General features: G+C 39.9%; 1 protein-coding gene across 1 annotated transcript in view; it reads left to right on the forward strand.

Annotated features, from left to right (window-relative positions):
- The first annotated feature begins 2,318 nt into the window (after positions 1 to 2,318).
- The window catches only part of PRKCH (protein kinase C eta), a 93,614-nt gene continuing 69,524 nt past the window's right edge, over positions 2,319 to 26,408 (forward strand). Inside the window, exon 1 of the mRNA XM_034433543.3 lies at positions 2,319 to 3,555. Coding sequence (XP_034289434.1) covers positions 3,196 to 3,555 — 360 coding nt within the window. The 5' untranslated portion in view covers positions 2,319 to 3,195. The remainder of the gene's footprint in view (positions 3,556 to 26,408) is intronic.

A 26,408-nucleotide genomic window follows, 5' to 3' on the forward strand; every position in this document is an offset into this window, starting at 1 on the left:
TGTGCGGGCAATAAACTGACTTTGTATAAATATACAAAAGTATGAAGGCTATTGCTTAACGCATTGTAAGCCGCCCTGAGTCTTTGGAGAAGGGCGGCATATAAATCAAATAAAAAATAAAATAAAAATAAGTCAGCACCTTATATGCTACAGCAAACTATTTCTCAAATTATTTGTTTTACGCCCAAATTTTGGTTGTCTGATGGAAGGATGGTCTGGGAGAGAGATGAGTTAGCCATGCATTGGGCACACCAAAGCTTGATTATGATGATTGTGTGTCAACAAGATTTGTTCTTCTTAACCACCACATAAATAGATGGCTGCCACACTATAATGCAATATTTTTAGTTTTGGCTTAGGTCAGGCGTGAAATCCAGCAGGTTCTGACAGGTTCTGGAGAACCGGTAGTGGAATTTTTGAGAATCTCACAATTTCGGAGAACCAGCAAATACCACCTCTGGCTGGCCCCAGGGTTGGGTGGGAATGAAGATTTTGCAATATCCTTCCCCCAGGAGTGGGGTGGGAATGGAGATTTTGCAATATCCTTCCCCTGGAGTGGGGTGGAAATGGAGATTTTGCAGTATCCTTCCCCTGCTACGTCCACCAAGCCACACCCACCAAGCCACACCATGCCCACCAAGCCACGCCCACAGAACTGGTAGTAAAAAAATTTGGATTTCACCACTGGTTTAGGTATTATGTGATCCCAACTTGATATGTGTGACTATAGCTACGTTGGTTTGTTCCACAAACCATGGCTTAGCATAGTGTGAACTCTGTCACTGAAGTAGATCTCATTCCCAAAGCAGTAGTACCTCTGCTTATCAACTTGGAATTAAAATCCCAAAAGACACCAAAATGCTTGCCCTCCAAATCATACCAGTAATGTCAAAAAATTGTCTTTTAAGACAGGTTTTGATTCACTAACTTGAATCAAATGTATATCTTTATAACTTGATCTTTATACTTTATAACTTTATAACTTGATCCACTAACAATTGAAGATACAATGGAAAAACTTTTCTTTGAAATGCAGAACAAAAACAAAGAGTCAACTCCACGTGGGTTGAGCTTCAAAATAGATTAGAGACATCCCATCATCCTGCCTTTGTGGCCACTCCTGTCCTCTGACTAGATACTAATTTGTTTGGGCTGGAACCGAGGATGGTAAGAAGTGGATTTTCCAGCTGGGGTTGTCCAAAGAAGGAAATTGCCTGTCGAGATTAAAATGTGATTTTGGGAGACACCTTTTGGGGGAAACTTGAAAGTTAAACTCGTCGTGAAGGTAAAACTTGGTGGATGGGCGAAGATCTGAGGACCAGGAAAAACATTGAAAAAACGGTGGAGCCCGAGTCCGGTGCTTTGTTTGCAAGATGTTTCATTACCTGACTAGTTGTGGGAGCTTCATCACTTGAGACTTTCAAGCAAAGATTGGACTGCCGTTTGTCAGAAATGGGGTAGAGTCTCCTGCTTTATTTATTTATTTATTTTATTTTATTTTTCAATTTATATACCGCCCTTCTCCCTGAGGACTCAGGGCGGTGCACAGCCAGAATTAAAAACATGAAATACAAATATTAAAAACAATTAAAATCTATATAAATTTGGCCCAAAATTTAAAAAACCACAAACCAATTAAACATTTAAAAATTTTAAAAAAATTTCTTCCTAAGCCAGCCCGGCTTGCTGGAAAAAGTGGGTTTTAAGGGCACGGCGGAAGGCACTGAGGTCCTGGATTCTCCTTATCTCTGGGGGCAGCTGATTCCAGAGGGTAGGTGCCCCCACAGAGAAGGCTCTCCCCCTGGGGGCCACCAGCCTACATTGTTTGGCTGATGGCACCCTGAGAAGGCCCTCTCTGTGGGAGCGCACGGGTCGCTGGGAGGTTGTCGGTAGCAGCAGGTGGTCTCGAAGATAGCTAGGCCCTATGCCATGGAGCGCTTTAAAGGTGCTTGGGGGTGGAGTGGGTGGGTTTGGATTAGATGACCTATAACAGTGTTCCTCAACCTTGGAACCTTGAAAATGGGTGGACTTCAACTCCCAGAATCCCCCAGCCAGCTGGCTGGGGGATTCTGGGAGTTGAAGTCCACCCATTTTCAAGCTACCAAGGTTGAGAAAAACTGACCTATAAAGTCCCTTCCAACTCTGTTAATCTGTTCAAGGGTAACCTCTGATGTTTGTTACCTAGTCGAGTAATAAAACGTCCGCCAGCAAACCACCAAGTTCAGGGAGCGCCAAGGGACTCCTCATTGCAACCCTGAGCTACAGATATCCTCTTCTATCGGGACATTTAAAACGGAGGGTTTGTGTGTTGCGGATTCAGGAACTGCGCCTGGCTGAGGAGCGCCGTCAAAGCCGAGCGCTGGGCGGCGGCGGCCCACGGCTGTCTCCGCGGGTCGGGACAAGTCCCTGCAGGACGGCTGACAAGCTCCGCCTCTTGGCCCTGCCTTCTTCAGGCTCATCCCTCAGGTGTCTCCCTCCCTTTAATAACTATTTGCCTTTTTTTTTTCCCCCCTCAGCCGAAGCTGCTCTGAAACAGCCAGGAACGAAGGCAGGCAGGCAGGCAGGCAGGCAAGCAAGCAAGCTGGCTGAACGGAGGACTGGATTGAACCGCGGGCGGCTGTGTGGGTGAACCGGCGCTTCGGAGCAGCTGCGCCGACAGGAAAAGCCACCCTGCCGGCTTCTTTGAGGCAGTTTCTTCCTGGGCTGGTGGAGAAGCGACCGAGAGAGAGAGAGGAACGAGGCGGGAGGAAACCGAAGCCTCCGAGCCGGAGAGCAGGGCAGGCTTCGGTTGCTCGAGGGCCGGCAGGCACTTCGGGGGCCTGGCGGCAATTGTGGGGGGTGGGGGGCTGTTCTGAAACGATGGCTTCCTCCCCCCGCGTCTCTCCTTTGTGTTCTGGATCCCTGATCCCAGCAGCTCTCACAGGAGGCGAAGAAAGCCGCGAGTGAAGTGATTCAGCAGCTTGGCTCATTTCCTTCCCGGCTCTGAAGCCAGAAAGGGATTGAGTTGGGTGTGTGTGTGTGTTTGCGTGTGAACACACCAGCATGGGCCGGAGATCGGGAACCCTGGGCTGCCCTGACCCCTGAGGAGGACTCTCGTGTCCCAAGGCAGCTGGGACTGTCGGGAAAGCCCCAAACTGAAGTTTTCCTATTTGATAGGGAGGAAGCCTCCTTGTCTTGGCTTAGCTGGGACCTGCCATGTCCGGAGGGATGAAGTTTAATGGATACATGAAGGTGCGCATTGGGGAGGCTGTGGGGCTCCAGCCCACCCGCTGGTCACTCCGGCATTCCCTGTTCAAAAAGGGATACCAACTGCTGGACCCCTACATCACAGTGAGTGTGGACCAGGTCCGTGTGGGACAAACCAGCACCAAGCAGAAGACTAACAGACCTACTTACAACGAGGAGTTTTCTGCCCCTGTCAACGATGGGCGCCAGCTGGAGCTGGCAGTCTTCCATGGCACCCCTATTGGCTACGATGACTTTGTGGCCAATTGCACGGTGCCCTTTCACGATCTGCTTCATGGCACAGGGTCTTCTGACAGCTTTGAAGGATGGGTAAGTAGTGGACTCTACACATGGGTGTGAGTTTCCCCTTGGTCTGCCTGTGCAGATTGTTTGACTTGGGAGATGAATCAAAGTTATTTTGCAAGGCCGGAGGAAATACCAAACCCTTGTCTTTGGGGATCCTAGAACTTTATTATTGGGAATCCATGATTTATCATGCTATTTCTTCTTCTTAATAATATGAATGTTACCGGAAGTGCATCTCTGGATTGTGCTTATCTGGATTTAGAGAAGTTCATAAACATAGGATGATTAATAAGATAGTTCTTTCCTATTTATCATCTGGCATGTGATTTTCCAAAATATATCTGGCTAGTAACTGCCGATATACTTATTGTTTATGTAGTTGTCCATTTATTTAATGCTGTTTGCCACCTGGAATCAATATATGGGTGGTCAAATAAATTTAATTCTTATTGACAAAATAAATGAAAATGCATACAGTTATGTAAAAAGGAACTGTACAAAATATGAACCTAACTCTAATTACAAGAGCAAAAAATGACTGAATTCTCTAGTAGAATGTATTTATTTCAAAAATTGTTAGATAATTAACATTTTTCTGTAAAAGTATTGTTTTACAGAATCAAATTCTGCCGATCTCGAACAATTTGAATATTTGATAATTTGAATTTGGTAATTTGAATATTTACCCGTATAAGTTTAGAAACTTTTCCAAGATTGCACTATAGGTAGTTATGTTTGTTTCTTATTTTTCAAGGCCATTTGGAAATTATAGCCATACATTACATAAGCTAATGATGTGTTCCAAGAAGGATATACATTTATTAGTCTTTCTCTTAATCCTGCTTATTTCTTGAAGAAAATCTTTTGCTCAGCATTTGCCCACAGCATCAGTTCTTCAGTTTCTTCATGGGCCAGTGTATGGCTGAAATATGAAATATAGTGTAGTTTTCTTTTCAACTTTTCAACTTTTTCAGAAACAGGAGTCAAGTCTCTTCAAGACTCTTGAACTTGAATGTACTATCCACCATGAAATAAATCCAATATTGTTGACTTCTAAGCAGATTTCATGCTTTCCCCTGCCCCATACCTCATTAAGCAAAGTATTTTAAACGGTACTTTGCATGATCAAAGAGGCAAGGTAGTATGTTTGTGTATTGCAACTACAGATGCATTGATACATTTTGAAGGAAGGACTGCCTACTGATTCTCCCACTAATAGGAAATATAGGAAAGAGACATACCTTGGGAAGTTTTCTAGCAATTAAAATCTTGTGGAGAAAAGACACTCATGGACCATTCTTTAAAATCCAAGCATAGTACAATTTGTCATGCAGGAGCCGTTGAGATCTATTAAGCAGTGGAACAGCCCGCTTCCTGAAATCATAAGTCCTCCTTCGTTGCTGGACGTGGTAATTTGGGGTACTATGAGGATTTTTTCATAAATCTAGGAGTTGGACTAGATGTCCTGTAACTTGATTTAACCATGAAAGCCAGCAGGATGACTTTGGGCCAGTCACTCTCTCTCATTCAAATCTACGTCACAGAGATGTTGCTGTAGGGAAAAGAAGAGGAGAAAACTGTGTAGGATAGGTTCTCCACCTTGAGTTGTTTATAAAAATAATAAATATGGAAAATAAACAAATAATAAACCAATAAAATAAGATCACTTCCAATCTAGATTCTAGGACTGAGCCTACTGTAGAAATTTTCTCTTCTGTCCTTCTTTCCTTTTGTCACATTATGAGGCTTAAAGCCCCAGAGTGGAAAACCTACAGCCCTCACATCCTGGACATAAATTGTTTCAGCTTCTACCTTCAAAAAGACGCAATAGGGCACTGCACACCAAAACAACTAGACACAAGGACAGTTTTCCTCCGAATGCCATCACTCTGCTTAACAAGTAATTCCCACAACACTGTCAAGTTATTTACTAAGACTTTATTACTATTATTCTACTCTTCCTTACTAGTATCTATCACTTCCCACTTATTACTATAACCATGTTGCTTGTATCTTTCAATTATATTGTTTTTATTTGTTTTCTAGTACGATTTGATAGTTTATTAGTAACCTTGTCTATCACTAAGTGTTGTATCTTTTTATTCTTGATGAATATATTTTATTCTCCTTATGTACACTGAGAGCATATACACCCAAGACAAATTCCTTGTGTGTCCAATCACACTTATCCAATAAAGAATTCTATTCTATTCTATTCTATTCTATTCTATTCTATTCTATTCTATTCTATTCTATTCTATTCTATTCTATTCTAAACAAGGGCCATGCCCATTTTTGGCATTGGAGAATGTGATTCCTCAAAATGAGACTTCTGCTCCAACTTTAAATAAAGATGCTCCCTGTGATCTGATCACAGCCAAGTCAAGAGGGATTTGCTTCTGCCATTCAAAGAGAAACATTTCTAAATCAGAAATGGCCAACCTCTTTGCGGACCCCAAAGGCAGGGATGAAATCCAGCAGGTTCTAACAGGTTCTGGAGAACCAGTAGCGGAAATTTTGAGTAGTTCGGAGAACCAGCAAATACCACCTCTGGCTGGCCCCAGAGTGGGGTGGGAATAGAGATTTTGCAATATCCTTCCCCTGCCGTGCTCACCAAGCCACACCCACCAAGCCACACCACACCACGCCCACCAAGCCACGCCCACAGAACCGGTAGTAAAAAAAAATGGATTTCACACTGCCGAAAGGCCTATCGTGGGTGCACAGTTTCTCCTCTTTTTTGCTCTGTTGCTCAAATATGCAGCTGCTGAAGCCAGCTAAGCCTGAGAATGAACTATATATTACAGGAAGATTCTGAAATCAATCGTAGATCCCCCTTAGAGAGGTTACCATAATGACTATGGGAAACCTTGCTAGTTGATGGTCTGTAAATTCTAATAAGTAAAGAAATAAGATTATCAGAAGGTAAATGTGTATTGTATCTGTTTTTTATTTACTCCTATGTCATAGTTCCAACTAGGTGGCAGTACCCAGGTGACTTGGGCTGATATCAAAAGTTAGACATCCACTAACTAGTTAGTACATGGATGGAAACCATTAGAAAATCCTGGGGCTGTGGGCTAGAATGGGGAAAAAGTCCTAAAAGACAAAGGTAAATCAGGTTCATTTAGATTGCTAACTTTTTGGACTTGTTCATGAAGTCCCTTTTGTCTTCATGATTAGTAGAAAAAAGATCCAGGCTTAATATTAGGAGGAATTTGATGAAGTTAACAGTTGTTAAGTTGTGAAACTGTCCATATTGTGGTGAATTCCTTCTTGTTGGAGTTTTTCCGAATAGGATCTGGATGGCCACCTGTCAATTAGGGATTAGGGGATTTCTGTATTGAATGGGGAATGAACTTGATGACCTAAGAGATCTCTGGCAACTTCTACATTCTATAATAATTATTTCAGGGTTAATTACCTCTGTTCAGCATCCTTGTGTTACCTACACCTTGGATAATTTCATATTCCAGTTCATGAGTCCTTGCCATTTAATGTAATGTAATGTAATGTAATGTAGTAGAGTAGAGTAGAGTAGAGTAGAGTAGAGTAGAGTAGAGTAGAGTAGAGTAGAGTAGCGTAGAGTAGAGTAGAGTAGAGTAGAGTAGAATAACAGAGTTGGAAGGGACCTTGGAGGTCTTCTAGTCCAACCCCTGCTTAGGCAGGAAACCCTACACCACTTCAGACAAATGATGATCCAATATCTTCTTAAAAGCTTCCAGGGTTGTAGCATTCACAACTTCTGGAGCCAAGTTGTTCCACTGATTAATTGTTCTAACGGTCAGGAAATTTCTCCTTAGTTCAAAATTGCGTCTCTCCTTGATTAGTTTCCACCCATTGCTTCTTGTCCTACCCTCAGGTGCTTTGGAGAATAGCTTGACTCCCTCTTCTTTGTGGCAGCCCCTGAGATATTGGAACACTGCTATCATGTCTCCCCTTCTTTTCATTAAACTAGACATACCCAGTTCCTGCAACCGTTCTTCATATGTTTTAGCCTCCAGTCCCCTGATCATCTTTGTCACTTGATTTTAATGCTTTCATGCTTGTCACAACTGGAGAAAAAGGTTTTCTCTGAGTGACATGCTCTTGTGGAATCCTTTCTCCAGTCTCAGTGCTAATTCTGACTCTCTTTTTTCTGGTACATCTACCCACGTATATACATCTACAGACACACAAATTTCCCCACCACTGGGAATGGCAGAAGTAATCTTAATTCAGTCTCAGATGAATGTACAGACTCTACATTTTACTGTTGAAATTAACACCTATGCTATGAATAAGATCAATGAATCATACTGCAACTACAGCTGTAAATGCCAAGGTGGGTAGGAAATAATATGAAAATTATTGATCAGTTCAGGATGTATAAAATGGGGGGCTTTTTCACACAGCACACAGTTAAAATATGCAATTTGCCATGATTAGTAGCAATCTTACATGCATTTCCAAAGATAGGTGTCTTGGTCTACAATGATCTTTGTTTCCAACTACCCAACTTGTGGTCAAAGAATTTATAATCCGAGATGTCTACATAAAATCCTAACTTGGAAAAGGCTGGGTTAGATGTTTTGTCAGATGAAAAGATTTATCAAAGAGCATTTGTCATAAAAACTAAGGAGAATCCTTTATGTCTGTGTGCTAAGGCAGAAATGCTAGACTTAAACATCAGATGTAGGGTGCTGGAGAAGTTGATCTTCATACATATATACAAATATATTGCTAGGTTCTTAAGGAAAATGACAATCACAAATAACAATGTTTGAACACAAATTACAATAATTATGCTTAAAAGACCCAGACATTAAAACAGAGTAGGTCTCATGTATATGTTATTTATTTGAAGTATTTATTATATTGCAACTTTTGTTTTCTGATGAAAGAATAAGATTTTGGGAGTGATCCCACACTATATGCACTGTGTATGCATTTAAAAAAAAGAGCTTGATGAAGATCTACCAGGACAAGTTTTCCACAAGTCTTTCTTTTCTGTCTTTCTCATCTGAAAGATTTTCCAGTCTTTCTTTTCTGTTTTCTCTCCAACAAGTTGCCTGTTGGTTATATCTATCCGCTGGTAAAACTTAATTTATTTGTTTGTTTAAGTTGTATGCCACCCATCTCGCTACCCAACTGACCCTGGATGGCAAAAAGGCTAGCTCATTTATTGCTCCCTCAGTTAGGTTATCCTACAGGCATTCATACTCCACTCCTGGTGCAAAGCAGGGAGATCAGGACTGGGTTTGCACTGTGAAAAATATTCAGTCCTGTGAGAGCAGGTAGAAAGGTCAATCCAAAGCAGAATGCAGGCCCTTAATATCTGAGCGTGCCTATGCAGTTATCATATACTGTATATTAGTATGTATTAGTATGAAGTTGTGAATTAGTATGTCTAAACAGAGTATTTAAAGTATATCAGAGAGGCAGAAGGATTTGTTCTGGAAGATTTCAATTTAGGCAGTATGTGAAAAATTCCAGAATAGCAATCTCTAAGAGGACTTAACAATTAATAGTTATGAAAACAAGAGATGGGTCTTATGACAAAACATGGTTTGTAATGCATGAGATGGTTGCCATCTGAACTCCATGAGGCCATGCCAGACAAATGGAAAAGTTCTAAGAGGCAGGAGAAGAGTTGGCCATCCCAGCCTTATCAAAAGTCATAAGTCGTAAGCGTAATGCTTCAGAACTCTCCCCTAGAAAGAGATACTATGGATAGTAGGTTTCTCAAATCAAATTTGCTTAGATAGACCTTGGATAGGGTAGGGTTGTGTCTGACTGAGAGTAAGTGAAGCTTTTAGATCAGAAGGTAAGTTATGAACGTTGTACGCCTGTATTTCTGTGAGCTTTGGATCTCTGAATAACTGAAAGCAACAAGTAGTATTGGAAATGTTTCAATGTCTCTCTTTATGAAACTCCAGCTATTGGGAAAATGAAGTTTTAAAGTATGATACACCAAGGAAAAGAAATCAGAGTGAAGAAAGGTACTCCAGAGTCATTCTCCTACTTAACAAATTACATACTTGGAAGATGGAAGTTTCAAGCTGTAGTTCTATAAACTTAGCTGAACTTTGTAGAGCCAAACTTTGCTGGCTCTACAAATCAGTTGGTATGGTTGGTATGAGTTGCAATAACTATACTGGCCATTTCCAAGTGGTAGTGCTACACAATGGACATGGCTGTTTCCTTCTGCTGCTATTTTGAGTCCACTAGTACCTTAGGAAAATGTTTTGCAAGTTGTTCAAGGTGACCTGTTGAATTCTAACAGCAATGATGCTGCTACGTTTTTAAGTGATCCGGGTAAGCTGGTTACTTGAACAAGCTCAAGATTCTTGAAAAACCTTGAATGCTGACACATTTATTATTGCATAAGCTTTTTATAATTGATAAACTCGTGTGCATAAAGGTAAAACAATTTTTGAATAAGGCCATTTCCTATTGATCACTTACTGTATCTTGCATCACTCAGCCATCATATGAGGTGATATAAAACCTATTGACCATGGTGGTGCAGTTGTTAGAGTGCAGTACTGCAGGCTACTTCTGCTGACTGCTGGCTGCTTGCAATTTGGCAGTTCAAATCTCACCAGACTCAAGGTTGACTCAGCCTTCCATCTTTCCAAGGTCGGTAAAATGAGGATCCAAATTGTTGGGGGCAATATGCTGACTCTGTAAACCGCTTAGAGAGGGCTGTAAAGTCCTGTAAAGTGGTATATAAGTTTAAATGCTATTGCTATTGCATCCATTTATTATTACATCCACTTAACAATGGTTGGATGATTTTAGAAGATGCTCTAGGGGGGATGTCACCTAAAATTTTTACCACAGATTCTTTTATCACAGTTCTGCAAATAAGACAGATAAGGACAATACTTCTGCTAAGTTGTTGCAAGGTAGATTGGTTAAGGTTTGGTTCTCTCCTGCATCTCTTTTTGAGTGGAGAAAAATAGGTGGTTTACAGTGACATGAAAAAGTTTACAAACCATCTTTCTCCCATGGTTTCCTGCCGATGTAGTATTAAGCAAAATGAAACAAATGTGTAGCTGCTTAATTCACTTCATCTTTTAGGTTTGGGAGTGGGTGGGGTTTGTTTGAACAAATTTGTTTCAGGTTGAGAAATATAGTTACCCACACATAACCCACAGCGAGAATGATCTTCTATGGGCAGAAGTGACATGAATAGAACAGAGTATATAACAGTGTTGGTTCTGAAGTATGTTTCACAAATAATTTAGATAACACATATACTGTATGTTAAAAATTCAGATCGGGCTAAAGAAACTTCAGATTAGTTCAGTTGTATTCTTTCTTAGATGTCACTGTGTTATTTTTATTCTGGTAATTTTTGATGAAGTGTGATCTTTTTTAGTTGTAACTGGGGCTTCTTCTTTGACCCATAAATCCATATTACATGGAGATCTGGTAAGTCTAGGGGTTCTTAATTTAGCTGCTGAATATGCAGCCAACAGGGTAGTCATGAATGAAAGTACCATTTTGTGTAATTCTTTGCATACTTTCATCATTTGAAGCTATTGTCCAAATGACCTAAGCTTCCTCAGTCTAGTTGCTGCCACTATAATGAGCACATGGATTTCATAAGAACCCAAGAAGAACATTATGGACCAGACCAATTCAGCCAAGCACTGGGATAAACTAGTTGTATTATTTAGGAAGCTCATATCATGATGGTGGTTGTCTTCTTCCATCAAGGTGGTATTTTATGATTCCAGACTCTATACACCAGAATGACAGTTGGTTTCCCAGATTGGGAATGTTCCTTTCTTCATCTCAAGCAGAATCAATATTGAGTTGACGGCTTCTATTATATAAAGCAATGATAGGTGTCCCAGCCCCTTCCTCTTCTGTATAGGGCAAAATCTTCATGGGGAGAGAAGATTGCTGTACCTGAATGGGGAAAAGAAGTGGATGTATCATCTCCTCAATAGCTTTAGTAAACATCTAAAATGACTGTCAGAAATTGAGGGAAAAGATGGGAGTTTTGCTTGGGATTAGATTATCCCTTAAATCATTGGTAAGTGCTTTAGGCCAGGGGTCTCCAACCTTGGCAACTTTAAGACTTGTGGACTTCAACTCCCACAGTTCCTCAGCCAGCTTTGTAAAGTCCACAAGTCTTAAAGTTGCCAAGGTTGGAGACCCCTGCTTTAGGCAGAAGTTGCACAAACGTGTAATTTATTTTCTCTCTGCTCAAACTCATTATTCTTTATTATTTCTGTAGGAACTCAGTGACTGGGTATACTTCAACCTTTTATGATTTAGCAGGTTGTACATTCAGGTATTTCTTTCTTTCAAATCACTTGGGATCATATTTTTCCCCCTGAGAAATTCTTTGAATATTGTAACAGATCACTACCATTTTGCATCTTTTGGGTTTTTTATTTAGTTTTATTTAATTTAACCAATTTGTGAACTGCCATATGTTGTAAATTGCACAGCTCTATCCTTTAGATTCTACAGCATCTCATATTTACATTAAAAAGTGATTTTATATACTTGTGAGATGAGGGTATGCAGAGAATCTGAGAAGATCCTCAAATAAATTTGAGGATCTTCTCAGCTCCATCCCATTAAGACATTCTTGGTCTTCCTCTTCTTTTCTATCTACTTACTTTGCCTTCATATATTTATTTTGCAGTTTCGTCTTCATTTATTCCTTCTTTTTGACTAAACCATCTGGATGTAGTTCTTTCATACACATGTCTCTCTGGTATTCAATTCACTTTAATTGAGCATCCACTAATTCTGTCTCTTCTTGTTTTATCACACATCCTATCTCTTCTTTATTATACTACACACGCTTCTCAAATTAAAAAAACCCTAATGTTTTATACTGTAAAACATTACTTTCATATTAACTCTTACTTTCATATAACAAGGTGGGTGGAAGCACCTCTCAGACAGTTATTTTGGCTTCTTTCAACAAGCATTTATTTCTTGCATCAGATCACTGACTATCTTTCCACCAGCATTTGCATGTTATAAAGTTTTCCACCAGCTTTTACATAGTAAACATTCTACCACGGTATAGAAACATTCTGTTTCTTTTTACTGTTTATGTATAATTTTCAATGGTTGACTCCATTCTCCATATCAAATATAACCATCTAGGACCAGGGTGATAGCATTTTGTTCAAATCATTTCTATTTTCAATCCATATAATTGCACATAAAAGTAGTTTAATGTATTCTGAATCAGCACACTTTCCCTGTCACCAGAAGCTTTCTGCCTACATTCTTCCATAAAAACATTAAAACAACCAACTGGACATCATATCTCCTTGACTTACTCTGTGCTTAGTGTTAAACAATTTGCTAAGCATTCCATTTCTTTCCATGCATTCTTTTATTGTATTCAACAACCAACCTTATTCTCAGGGGTCATTAGGTTCAGGGGTAGGCTTTAAAAATTTTAGCAAGGGGTTCTCTGCCCAGTTGCTGGGTGGGCATGGCCTAGTCGGCCTCCTGCACCATGGCGGGGGGGGGCATTTTTGCCCTCCCTGGGCTCTGGACACTTTCCTTGAGCCTCCGGGAGGGCGAAAATGGCCTCCCAGGCTCCGGAGGCCCTCTGGAGGACAGAAATGGGCCCATTTCTGGCCTTCCCGAACTTCCGGTAGGCCCGTTTTTCACCCTCCCCAAGCCTCCGTGTGCACCCTGCACTTACCTGCATCCAAAATGGGGCTGCATGGGGACTCCTGGGAGGGGTGGGGTAGGAGGGGCCAGCCAGGAGTGGGATTTGGGGGTTCTCTTAACTGCACAGAATTTTAGCTAGAGGTTCTCCAGAACCCCTATGAACTCCCAGCAGCTCACTCCTGATTAGGCTGTGCGTGTTTGTGCTAAAGAACACTGATGAGCAATAGGTCACGAAATACCTCAACTGGAATGGATATTAAGGTCTTCTCTCTGTGTACCCTAAACTTCTATAAATTCTTCTCTGATAATTGTCTGCTCTCTCTTGAAAGTTACAATTGCAAATGGCTTTTTAATGTGCTCTTTCTCAGTGATGACAAAAAGCAGACAAACATACAGTTCAATGTCTTGGCTTCTGTCTTTCTGGTCTAACTTAGCCTTGCTCTCTCTGACTGTCCCCGAGAATTCCTGCAGCCCCAGACATAGAGAAACAGTCAGACATGGAAGCAGACCTTCCCAGAACTCTGAAGTGGCATGATCCAACCATAAACTGTCTATAATCTATTTGTTTACAAGTTTTAGCTGATTTGACTTTATTCTGGCACCAGAATCTGCCCAGAACCTTCTGAGAAACTTATTTGCTCTGGTTTATTTGTTTGTACTTCTCTGCTGTCCAATTTGCATGAAATCTTGAGAATAAATGCATTCTTCTATCTGATTAATAAACACATCAAAACGGTTCTTCAGCCAAACGCTTAGCTTAGGTTAAAAGATAACCTAAATTAATTGCAATGGTGTTTTCAAACTAGGCAGAGGATTGGATGTAATCCTAGGTTGCTACCTCTTTTGTTGGTACTGTATTCGCACAAATAAAGTACTATCCAATTTGTGACAATGTCAGATGGTGTAGAAACCTATAGTTTCTGTGCCTAAGAAATTGTGTTGAAATAAATGAGTTGCTGGGATATGCATGCTTTGCAGTAGATCAGTTTAGTTTCTTTTCCATTTCTTCACACAATCAGATGGCCTGGGGGTGAAATATTTAAAGGATCACCTTACCCTGTAATTTTCCTTGATCACGTTTAGGAAATTATTTTTACATATTTTGTTAGGCAGCTTCCATTGGGTAAGGTTCTGGGGTAGATGATCTTGAGATTCTTTCCAGATCTAAATCAGGCTTTTCCTAGTCTGATGCCCTCTGGATGGGCTGAAACCATATTTGCTAAAATTTCATCTGGTATCACCAAGGCATGCCAACTAGTCATAATCTGACCTTATTGTCTGAGAATTCTGGAAGTTGCAGACTTCAAAGCATTGAAATACACTTTTAAGTAATAAATGGTTAGGCCTTGTTTCCTCATTGCTAGATTTCAAAGGACACATTAAGCAGGGATGAAATCTACTTACCTTCCCTACTAGTTTGGAAGTGTGAGCACCGTGCCCGCGTGCACGCTTCGCTCGTGCTTACACCATCATCACATCTGATTTTTTTACCCTCTGCACATGCACAGAAGGCTTTGCACATGCACAGAGGGTTAAAAACCAGGAAGTAACAACCTCCGGGCAGGTGGGCGGAGCCTTGCATTGCCGCCACTACTGGTTCGCCGAACCACATACCGCCGGCGCTACCAGTTCGCACAAGCCAGACACAACCGGCAGGATTTCACCACTGACATTAAGACTCCAGCATGAGTCCGGAAGCTTAGAAAACTAAACCACTGGTCGCAGTGGCCGACCCAAATTGGATCCTGTGATACATTAAGAGCCTGATGCTTAGATTAAGAGAATTCAAAAAATTATTTATTTCCCATTTTCCTTCAAGAAGTTGATTTCCCTTCCATTTACCCTGAAGGTTTCTATGGAGATTCTCAGTCATTCAGGTCATGGTTGCTCCAAAGGTGCTTTTCCAAAAGGTAACTGGACTTTGTTTTTTCCTTGAAGATGTTTCGCTTGTCACCCAAGGAACTTCTTCTTCAGAACTGAAGAAGCAGTTCAATAATTTGTTCTATCTTCTTCAACCTTGAGCTGCTTTAGACTGCAGGATTGGGGGTGAGCACCTAGTTTTCTGAACTAAAAGCCATGTTTGACCTTTGAATGCAGTGGCAGAGTAAATGTGGCCAACCAAAAAGATGTGGTTTACTTTAATTAAAGCTAGATAAAAACCACATGATAATAAGTCATATGCTTCATCATTTCCCTCTTCTAATATAGAAACAATTTTTGGCCCTTTTGGAGGAGCCACAGTCAAAATTAATTTTAAGACATGTCTGTTTATATAGTATAGATCAAAATTCTTATCATTTTGATCATTGGCTGTACTGCCTATGGCTGATGCGAATTGTAGCCTGAAAAAAAGCGGGGGGGGGGGGAACCAGATTGTACGAATTCTTAGCATTTCACAGCTCACTCTTTTTTTCTGTGCCACTTTAATGCTTTAATAGGGACACGGTGGATCAGTGGCTAAGATGCTGAGCTTGTCGATCGAAAGGTCAACAGTTCAGCGGTTCAAATCCCTAGTCCCGCATAACGGGGTGAGCTCCTGTTACTTGTCCCAGCTTCTGCCACCTAGCAGTTCGAAAGCACGTAAAAAATGCAAGTAGAAAAATAGGGACCACCTTTGGTGGGAAGGTAACAGCGTTCTGTGCGCCTTTGGCATTTAGTCATGCTGGCCACATGACCACCGAGACATCTTCGGACAGTGCTGGCTCTTCGGCTTTGAAACAGAGATGAGCACCGCCCCCTAGAGTCAGGAACAACTAGCACATATGTATGAGGGGAACCTTTACCTTTACCTTAATGCTTTAAATTTTATATCAGTATTGCCTTTTTGTTTTATTGCCCTTTCTACCTACATGATATTGTCAAGCTGCCCTGTAATATATCAGTTGTCTAGGAAAGTGGAATATAGATCTTATATACTAACATACATGTCTGTGGGCACCTCTCAGCTAATGATGTTGAATATATTTATCTTGCAGTTATGTTCTGTTAAATATAAGCAAAAGCCATGCTGGTGATGTTGTTTGAAAACTTTTTGAATATTTCAAAACAACCATAACCAGTCCCTAAACCCCATGGGGACTGAAAAACACGGCATAAAATTTGAAGTTAATTAATTGAGAAAGGAGCTTGTTGAGGTTTGTTGAGTCTAAGTAGCTTCAGAAGCCGAGACCTTTCGTTTCTTTCGTTTCTTGAATTGTGCAGTAACTGTTTCCACAGGAACTCAGCCCAGCACCCATGTCGCTCACTGATAAAGCCACAGCGTAGAGAAGTGTGGTGTGGGTGTTTAGAATCTCACAAGTTTCTGAATTCTTTCCATCTCTCATTTTTTTTCATTTTCTGGTTTTCTAATTAAGTCATTACCCTGGGAATTGCTTGAATCAGAGGTAGTGTAAAGCTTTCCTTGACAATCTTTGTCTTAACCATTGCCTGCCTACACATTGGTTATCATTTCCTTCAATTCAGGCTGTGGAGAAGTAGCCTTGGAAAATATTAAATATGTAAAAAACTTATTGGTTTTTTTAAAAAAATTATGGACTGCCTAACTCCCAAACAACTTTGGGCAGTTTATAATAAAAACTAACTTAACAAAAAGAAGAAGAAGATCAGAAGAATAAAATATATAAAACCCCCTGAAGAAATCAAATCAAAATAAAGGAAAGCAACGCAAAACAGAAAGGGACCTCCATAATCACCCTGCCTCCAAGGCCTGGGAAAACAACAAAATGTGGGAGGGCAGAAATTGGGACAGAGTAGATACACTTCCTGGGTCCTACTTTTTTAATTGACAGGACTCAAATGCCCAGAATTCTCCATTTATATTATTCTTGGAATCTTTGTAATAACTCTGTATGATATTCCAACTATTTATTTTAAAGGGAGAAAGGGATATGTCCAAGTTGTGTAGCTTGTGCAAAATTATTTGTTTTAGTGAACTTAAAATTGGGACTGGGAACTGCTAGCTCATTACTGTTACCTGCTCCAACTCTGTGTAGTGCTGCTCCTACTTTATATTTGAGGCACATACAAAATATAGGGGGGCATATCTAGATAATCTCCTTGCTGTTAACCGTATGCATATTCAGTATATTTGCAGACACTTGTTCTATGGAAATAAGTATGATTCTATTGAAAAAAAGCTGGGCTGAACAGAATGTGATGGATTAAGTAATATGAACCAGTTTCACATTCTTCCTTTTAAACTGAGCCCTCCCACACAGAGTTCACACACTGCACATAGTGTCTTTTGTTTGACGTTGGCTTAGAATGTTGCATGAACTCAATCACTATGATTTATATACTACGATTCATGACTTAGCATGTTGCATAAATTCAGTCGCTAGTGTTTTATGTAAAGTTATGGGCAGCCATGTACAGTAAATCTAATAAATAAATACATAAATAATCAGAGTTAAATAATCCATGATTTAGTACGATGTGTTATTCCAATCACAACCTTTTTCTTCTGGATGTGGAAGCACCCTTGGGGATGGCGGGGACCATCCTTGGGAATCAAAGGAATTAATACAAGGAACATGTTTTTGTTGTGAAGCAAGAGGTATCCTGTGGCCTTGACACAGGGTACACTCCTGATAGAACCTGGGGAAAAGACAATTCTGATTTATGGCAGAAAAAGTCAATTCCCAGTTGTATAAGATGTTAAAAGGCTGCCTTAGGATAGCACATGTTGGGATACAGCAGGAAAATACTAGAGGAGACAATTTATGTTACGTGATTGTCCTGCAACCTATAAGCTAGCCTATTATTTTCAGATGTGGGACAAGGTGTTGCCCAGCAAGATTAAGAGATATTAATCTGCTAGCATCAGTGGAAGCAGGTGCCCTCTTGTCCTTGGCCTCAGGTTGCAAATACTTGGGTTGGCCCGGGCACACAGCTGCTTTTTCTCCTCGAGAAAAGCAACCAGTTCAAGCATGTCTGCAGAGCCTGAATTGAGTTCTGTAAAAACAGACAACATAAGGTGTTCCATTGCTTCAAACCATTGAAAACCAGAATTGCTCTTACTCTCCATCCTTTTCATTAAGGGTTGAAACATTGCTTGGAATTTCAAATAAATAACCATAAATAACCAGCAAGTTTGGAGAAAGGTCTTTGTAGAAGAGCTTTCACAATGGAGAACTTTGCTCTCTTGAACTATAAAAATTTCATATTGCTTTTAGGCAAGTATGTATAATATATTTTGCTGGGTTATTGAGAAACTAATTAAAATTTTTAATTTGATTACATCCCGGTCTTCTTCTGAATGGCTTATGGCGGCATATGTACTTTTCTCCATTTCTCCTCACAACAATTTTATGAGCTAGGCCAGGCTTAGGAAGATTCAGTGGCCTAAGGTCACACTGGGAGCTACATATGAAGAAGAATGAATTGAATACTTCTCTTTTGTGATTATCCAACAGCCAACTGTTAATAATACTGATGTTCTGTTCAAATTTGAGGCATATAAATTGATGGTTTGGGGAAAATAATGGAAGACGTAAAAAAAAAACCTGTAATGGAAAATCATCTTAAATGAATACTGTATTATGGAGCCCCTGGTGTTCTCTGAGCTTAGTTGTTTACTTGTAGACATTTCATTACCCAATAGATAATAGATGCAATATTGTACTGCACTGATAATACAAAACAATATTGCGTTACTAAAGTAGTTTTACAACTTTAAAGCTCCATTTTACAATATCTTATAATTGGAAGGATTACTGTGTCTAATGTCTATAAATAGTTTCAGGAAGAGAATTTATATATTTCTTATATTCTAGTTAAAGATATAATAACACTTGCCCACAACCTCTTTTGATTTGTGTTTTGGCTGCACCAAATAGAGCTGCAATTTTTGATAATGAGGACAACATAGCTATATCTGTAATAGGTTGCAATGCTCAGATATGCAGGGATGTTGCAAAATTTAGGCCTGTAGAGCCTGGTGGCGCAGTGGACTAAGTGCTGTTAAAGTAGCACTTAAATTGCCAGCTGCCTGTAATTATTGCAAGTTCAAATCTCACCAGGCTCAAGGTTGACTCAGCCTTCCATCCTTTTGAGGTAGGTAAAATGAGGACCCGGATTGTGGGGGCAATAAGCTGACTTTGTATAAAAAAGAACACCGCTTGGGGGGTGGGGGGCCCTACTAAGCAGGTATATACAAAAGTATGAAGGCTATTGCTTAATGCATTGTAAGCCGCCCTGAGTCTCCGGAGAAGGGTGGCATGTAAATCTAACTAATAAATAAATAAATAAATAAATAAATATATTTTGCACTCTTCACACAGTGGGAATTGTTTTTTTCTGAAGTTATGGCTAAAAACAGATCTCTATAAATCAACAGAGCCCAATTTGATACAAAATTTCCTCTTTTTTTCTCTCATTAACGGCATTGCAGTGATGTGTCCAGGATCAATGTGTATCTCAAAAAAGGGGCAGGAAATCACCTGAATATCTGCTTATCAAGAATGAATTTTATGATCTGTACCTTCTCAGCTTCAAAGGATGGAACCTAATCTATATCTCTACCCTATTCTTTTGGCTCAAGAAGAATATAGTAGTCGATCTCTAAGAAACGTCATGATCTTCTCATTTTCTTGAAGTGCAAGGTCTGCTTTTTTTCAGATTAATCCAGTGTCAATCTGTTGGCTGCAACAGGAATAGTCCAACTGACTTGTTGGTGGGCCGAAAGAGAGGGACTGGTGTGAAGTCATCCAGCTGGCTTTCATGGGACTAAGATGTGACTAGAACTCAGTCTCCTGCTTTCTAGCCTGGTGCCTTCCCCCCCCCTCCCTGACACATTTATTCTCTTCTCTCTGACCAAATATGTCTGTTTTGCCATTTCCACTGATTCTGATCATTTTTTACAGTACGTTTCTCTATTGTGGAAATTTCAATACTTTTTCCTCTTGTGCATATAATAATCTTGCTGCTGTTATGGGTGATGAGACAGGATCAAGGAGATTCCTAAAACATGCTTGGAAGAGCTATAGGTGTAGGTCAAGATACTGGATATTTGTCCATGGGATTCCTAGGGATTGGGCTTGACTCAGTGGCATGTAATTAATTCTCCCTGTGCAAAAAACACAAAACGAACATGAATTGGACTAGATGAGTTTAAGATTAAGAAGAGAACAGAATAACAGAGTTGTAAGGGACCTTGGAAGTCTTCTAGTCCAACCCACTGCTCAGGCAGGAAACATGTACCATTTCAGACAAATGGTTGTCTAATTTCTTCTTAAAAACTTCAAGTGATGGAGCATTCACAACTTCTGGAGGCAAGTTGTTCCACTGATTAATTGTTCTCACTCTCAGAAAAATTCTCCTTAATTTTATGTTGCTTCTCTCCTTGATTAGTTTCCATCCATTGCTTCTTGTCCTACCCTCAGGTGCTTTGGAGAACAGCTTGACTCCCTCTTCTTTGTGGCAACCTCTGAGATATTGGAACACTGCTATCATGTCTCCCGTTGTCCTTCTCTTCATTAAACTAGACATACTCAATTCCAGCAACCGTTCTTTATAGATACTCTCCAACTATGTTTTGAACAAGTACATTTTTCTCCTTTTCTTTCTGAACTGGTCTAAACTTATTAGCAGAAGAGCCCAAGAAGTATGATGTGGCACTGAGGAACGTGAACACACCCTACAATTACTCAGGTGTCATGTTGTGGTATGAACTGCATTTTAGAAACAGTGTAATTGTGCTACAGGACAATGAAATGATTACAAGGAAGGGTGCCTCCACTCTACTAATTAAGGCATTTTTACACTGGGGGGTTTTTTTTTTGGTGAAAAAGAAAGAGGCAGACTCTCAGAAAACTTCTAAACGTGCAAGGCACTTCCATTGTTTTTCATGTGTTTTTCAATTTTTTTTTAATTTGCATACAGTATTTAATTTTTTCACTTCTATTAATTCTTAATCTGCATAGTATTCTCAGTGTGATTTACATTGCCAAAGGATTCTAGCTCATAGGTAAAATATTTGCATAACATGCTGAAGGTTTTCTATTTCCTCCATGGCATCTCTTGGTAGAAATGGGAAAGATTTAAGTCTGTAGCTTCTGGTATGTATAGAGCTGTGTATTTGAATGCAATTCATACTGACTGTGCTGATTAGGAATCATGGGAGTTGTAGTTCAACATACTTGGAAAGGTATGATAAGACTGCTTAATAGTAAATGAAAATGAAAAAAATAATGAAAAAGACGCTCTTTGGAAGACGCATTCAAACATTCAATTTGAGGAAGTTAATTAAGGCCTTCTCATCAGTTCACAAAACTCACACCTGTTTTTGCTTCATGCTTTGACTGGGCAAAATTGAAGCAGGAAGTGAGGTACTGTAAGGTTGGAGAAAGCCTGTGCTATATAGATTAAAATATTATTGGAAGTGTATTTGTATTTCTTGCCCAACCAAACCCTGCTGAAACCATTAGTTTATTCATGAGGGCATTGCACAAATTCATTTATCATTCTGTGTGATTGAAGTTCTCAAAACTGGAGGAACCCCAAATTAATCTGTATTGTGCTTGACTACTTCAGGAGAAAACTTCCCTTTTCTGTAGCAAGTTTCAAATTTTGTGGAGCAAAATATATTTGCTACATGAGGCCAGTGTTTCTCTACCTTGGCAGCTTTAAGATATGTGCACTTCAATTTCCAAGATGCTGACAAGGGAATTCTTAAGAGTTGCCAAAGTTGAGAAACACTGGGTTGGATAGTTGCGATTTCATTTTACCTTTTCATTTGATCTTCTCAAGGCTCAACAGATCCAGCTCTTTTCTAGTTTCCTTGTAGGACTTACTCTCCAAGCCTCATAACATCTTCAACACCATCTCTGAAGCTTTCTGTTTTATTGATAACAAACTACTTTATTGTCCCTAGAAATCAGTGAGTCTTCCCAAAGAGAATTCACCAAAGCGGAATTGAATTTTCTTTATTATTTAGGGATACTTCTATTAATGTAGAATTGCATTAAAGTTTCAACTACTGCATTACACCATGAATGAAACTCGCTTTACTTTCTACTCTTCCCCTTCCACATTCTTTTTATTTATGCTGCTGTCAGTTCAAGGTCTTCCATCTTCTCTTTTTATTTCTGATTTTTCCAAACTAAATGCACTATTCTCTCTTCACTTGATGAAATTCATTGTGCCAAGATCATCTTGAATTTTCTTTCTGTCTAGTTTAATAGGGGAGTTCAGTTTTGTACAGTGTAGAACATTTAGCTAAAACTCTAACCCCTGACATACTATATTTTTATTTGCATAGAATTTTATTTTTTGCTTAGAAGAGAACTAATGTATAAACTCTTCTTCCCGATTTACTAAATTTCTGTGGGTAGGGATTTAAGGGAAGGTGAGCGTTCATTCATAGGCTACAACCATGATTAGCTTTATAAATGATTTATTTATCATATATAAAACCTGCTTGCTATTGCAATGGGAGAATATAAAAATATAAGAGGTTGAAGTGTGGAAATTCAGATTATATTTGCCTCTAGTGTTATCACTGAACTCAGTGGTTACTGAATTAGATCCCTTAATAAAAAGCTTTGTAACATTTTGCTCTGAGCTCCTTTAGAATAGGCTTCAAGGGGCTGATCAAACAGGTTTATCAAGTGGCGCAGGCAATTTATGTGAATACTGTAGATGTTGTTGTAGGGTGAAACTCTCCACAAAAGCTGGGCAGACTTTCTTGAGTAACAGTCTCAGAGAAAACAAAGTATGCGGGGGAGGGCAGGGGGAAGGCAGTGCATGGCTTCATTATGTCCAGGACTGGAAAAGAAATTTTGATTACCGATTGTAAGTACAGAAGCATTTTAAGTGATTTGGATGTCAGCTGAATCTGTTTTTTTTAAGCATTAAAAGCTTTTTCCCTTTATCTTTACGACTTTAGCAACATTCCCATTTGTGTTAGCTACTTACTAACTGGTGATTTTTTCCTAGGTTTTGGATTTTAGTACTAATTTAGTATCTACATATGTCTATACACATACACAACTGTGTTCTTCCCACAGCCCTTGGAGCTGTGGGAATATGGTGCCATTAAAGAAGGTTAGGTTCAGTCATGAGTCTTGGCACCTCTTGCAAAATTCTTCTTTGAGAAGTTCTGATTTTGCTCACTGACATAAAACAGATTGAAAATTTATACTGTAGGAAGATGGAATCTATGTTTGTTCCTGAAAATGAAAATCAAAAGGCATCTCCGTCTCTCTTAGAGAACAACTGATGAGGAAGTTCTCCTCCCTTATTTTATACCTCTTGGATAACTTCCATGAATCAATCAGCCTTCCCAATTACTGCTTTTCCAACATGAGTTTTCATATCCTGTCATCACCAGCCAGCATGTTCATGATGGCTTACACAGCCATGCTTCTTGAAGATAATGGAGGTTGTAGGTTGTAGTCCATCCTATCTATAGGGTACAAGGTTGAGGAACAACATATTTGATTCACTGAACATGACACTATATAAGATCCAATTAAGATTTATATATTTTGGTTTAATCAGGTATACTTCAGGCTTGTGTGCTTCGTTGTACACAAAAATATGAGCACCATAGTGGATCTTGTCCATCATTCTGTTCCCATAATGACCAATCAGGTGCCCCTAGAAGCCTTGAAAATGACTCCTAAGGAAATGGCACCCACTTTAGCACACTCATATGTTCATGTTTCTGAGCTACTGGTATTCAGATAGCGGACTGACTACTTAACTAATTTTTGTAAAATTATCTTCTATTTGGTTTATTTTGTATTGAAACAATATAACCATCTAACATAGAAAGCTAATGTGAAAGAGGCAGTTTAAAACATTGGCCCTAACTGATTGCTTAGTTAATGAGGGATCTAGTGCAGAGGTGTCAAACTCAAGGCCCACAGGTCGGATCTGACCCATGGGGTGCTTAGATCTGGCCTATGGGCCACCCTGGAAACAGGGAGGGACCGTCCCGCAGTGCCCCGGCCAGAGAAAATGGGCTCCCAATCTCCATTTTCGGCTGGGATGGCCTCCTGCAACCCTCTGCCAGCGAAAATGGAGCTCGGGAGATTGGGAGCCCCTTTTTGCTGACAGAGCACTGCGGGACGGTCCCCAAAGGTGCCCCTGACACGAGTGACGTCAAGCTGACCATGCCCCCCCTGCCCTCCCAAGGTCAGACACAACCCTGAGGCGGCCCTCAATGAAATCGAATTTGACACCCCTGATCTAGTGCATTTCTAAAAAAACAATATCCAACCTCTATTTGAATATATCTAGGGAAGGGAAGGGATGTGATAAATCCCTTCATAATTGATTCTTTTGATTTTTAACAAGCTTTTTCTAACATTCAGTTAACATCTGTCTTCCTGCTACTTGAATCTATTGTTTCATATCCTGTGTTTTAGGATCTCAGCGATCACAGAGGTCATGGGCCTCCATGCGACACTGTGCTTTCCTTCTCAATCATCTATTCTCAAAACATTACATTTTCTCAACTGCTCTGTGTAGGATTTAATTTCCAGGCCTTTGATCATTCCTGCTCTTGTTCTTCACACCGACTCCGGATGTCTGGACCTTCTTAAAACGTGCTCATGTCCAAGCTTGAGTGGGACTGTTTCTTCCTGTTGTCTGGAAACAATGCTACTCTTGATATATCCCAAATCTTACATTTGTCTTTTTAGCAACCACATCACGCTGCAAACTAAGAGCTTTGTCACAAAACATGCCTTAATAATCATTCTTCTGCTGTGTTCCTGAATTATTGTCTTGATTTTTGTATTGTATGGATTGCTCTTTAATAGTATTTCCAGTAAAGTAGTATTTTTGCTGTTATGTGGCACCATCCAACAGCACCTTAACAAATGCAAAGTGTCTTAGGCTCGGTCATCCGTTATCCCTGAGGTGGGGAGTCAACTCACTGTAGTTATAAAAGGTGCTAGGCTAGACCGTGAGTTCCAATCCTAACAGAGGTTGGCCGGGTAACTTTGGGCTTTTTAGGTTCTCTTAGCCTTAGAGAAAATGCAACGGCAAATCAGTACTGAAAATATTACCAAGAAAGTTGCGTGAGCTTGTCCATGTAATCATGAGAATCAAAACTGACCCGAAGGCACAAGAAACAATGTAACAACAACAAAACATTTTTGAAGTATCTAGGAATGACTGGGAAGAGAATATATACCCAGAGAAGGAGTTGGCATTGGAGATAGTACCTCAGCTTCCCAAATATACATATATTTACTTGCAGGATCTATTCTGAGTCAGTCACCGGGACCAGAGGTTTATTCTTCCAAGCTTTTGGATTTGTGCTGGAGCTCATTCTCATGGAACTTCTCTCTCTCCAAAATATGTGTGTGTGTGAGAGAGAAGTTCCCTGAGGATGGGCTCCAGCACGAGTCCGAAAGTTTGGAAGAATAAACTTCTGGTCCTGGTGACCGACTCAGATTGGGTCCTGCAACGTTATCCTGAAACACATATATTTGCTTTCATTGCAAGATATTTACTTGTTCATCTTTTTTATTTTTATTTTTGGTAAAGGAAGCTAGGAGAGGGACCTTTGGGAGGTATCAAGGGATGTGTCTGGGGACACATTATTGTTTGTGGACACTTTACCATTACACTTGTATTAGCAGATATGTCTGATAAGATTGACTTTGACATTTGCAAGCCAAACCTGTGGCCTTTTGTGCCTTTTTCCAGAATAGTAATTCCTTCACTGATTAAATACACCACTTAAAAGCCAGTTAACCCCCAAAGAACAGGTGTCTGACCAAACTGAAAGAACCTGTTAATCACACACTTGATGTACGTAATAGAAACTCTGAATTAGTCATCGGCAGTAGAGGATTTCCAAGACACATAAACATAGGTATGCACACTTCTTGCTAAGAAGCGGGCAGATACTGGTATCTGTGCAAAGCATCCACTGAAGTGGAAGATCAAGTACAACCAGTTGATGTGAGACAATTAAACTTGGCATTTTTCCATTAAAACAATTCTTATACTGATGGAGTTGAGAGAAACAAATGAAATGCTAACAGGCAAACCTCAATTAACCTGAAAAGAAAAGAAAGAAAAGAAAATATCTTATAATATAAGATGTTTGGTTTATGTAAGAGTCACATCTTTAGTTCTAGAGAAACAGCATTCACAATGGACAATGTGGTTGGGCTATGTACACCTCATGTTTGTGGGTTATTGCTATGCAGCTCCTCAGTTAATTGCCTAATTAATTTCTATTTTGTATCTGAACCAGAAGTCAGAAGGAG

This window comes from Pantherophis guttatus, chromosome 1 (genome assembly GCF_059756535.1).
Source record: "Pantherophis guttatus breed Tessera chromosome 1, ASM5975653v1, whole genome shotgun sequence".
NCBI lineage: Eukaryota > Metazoa > Chordata > Lepidosauria > Squamata > Colubridae > Pantherophis > Pantherophis guttatus.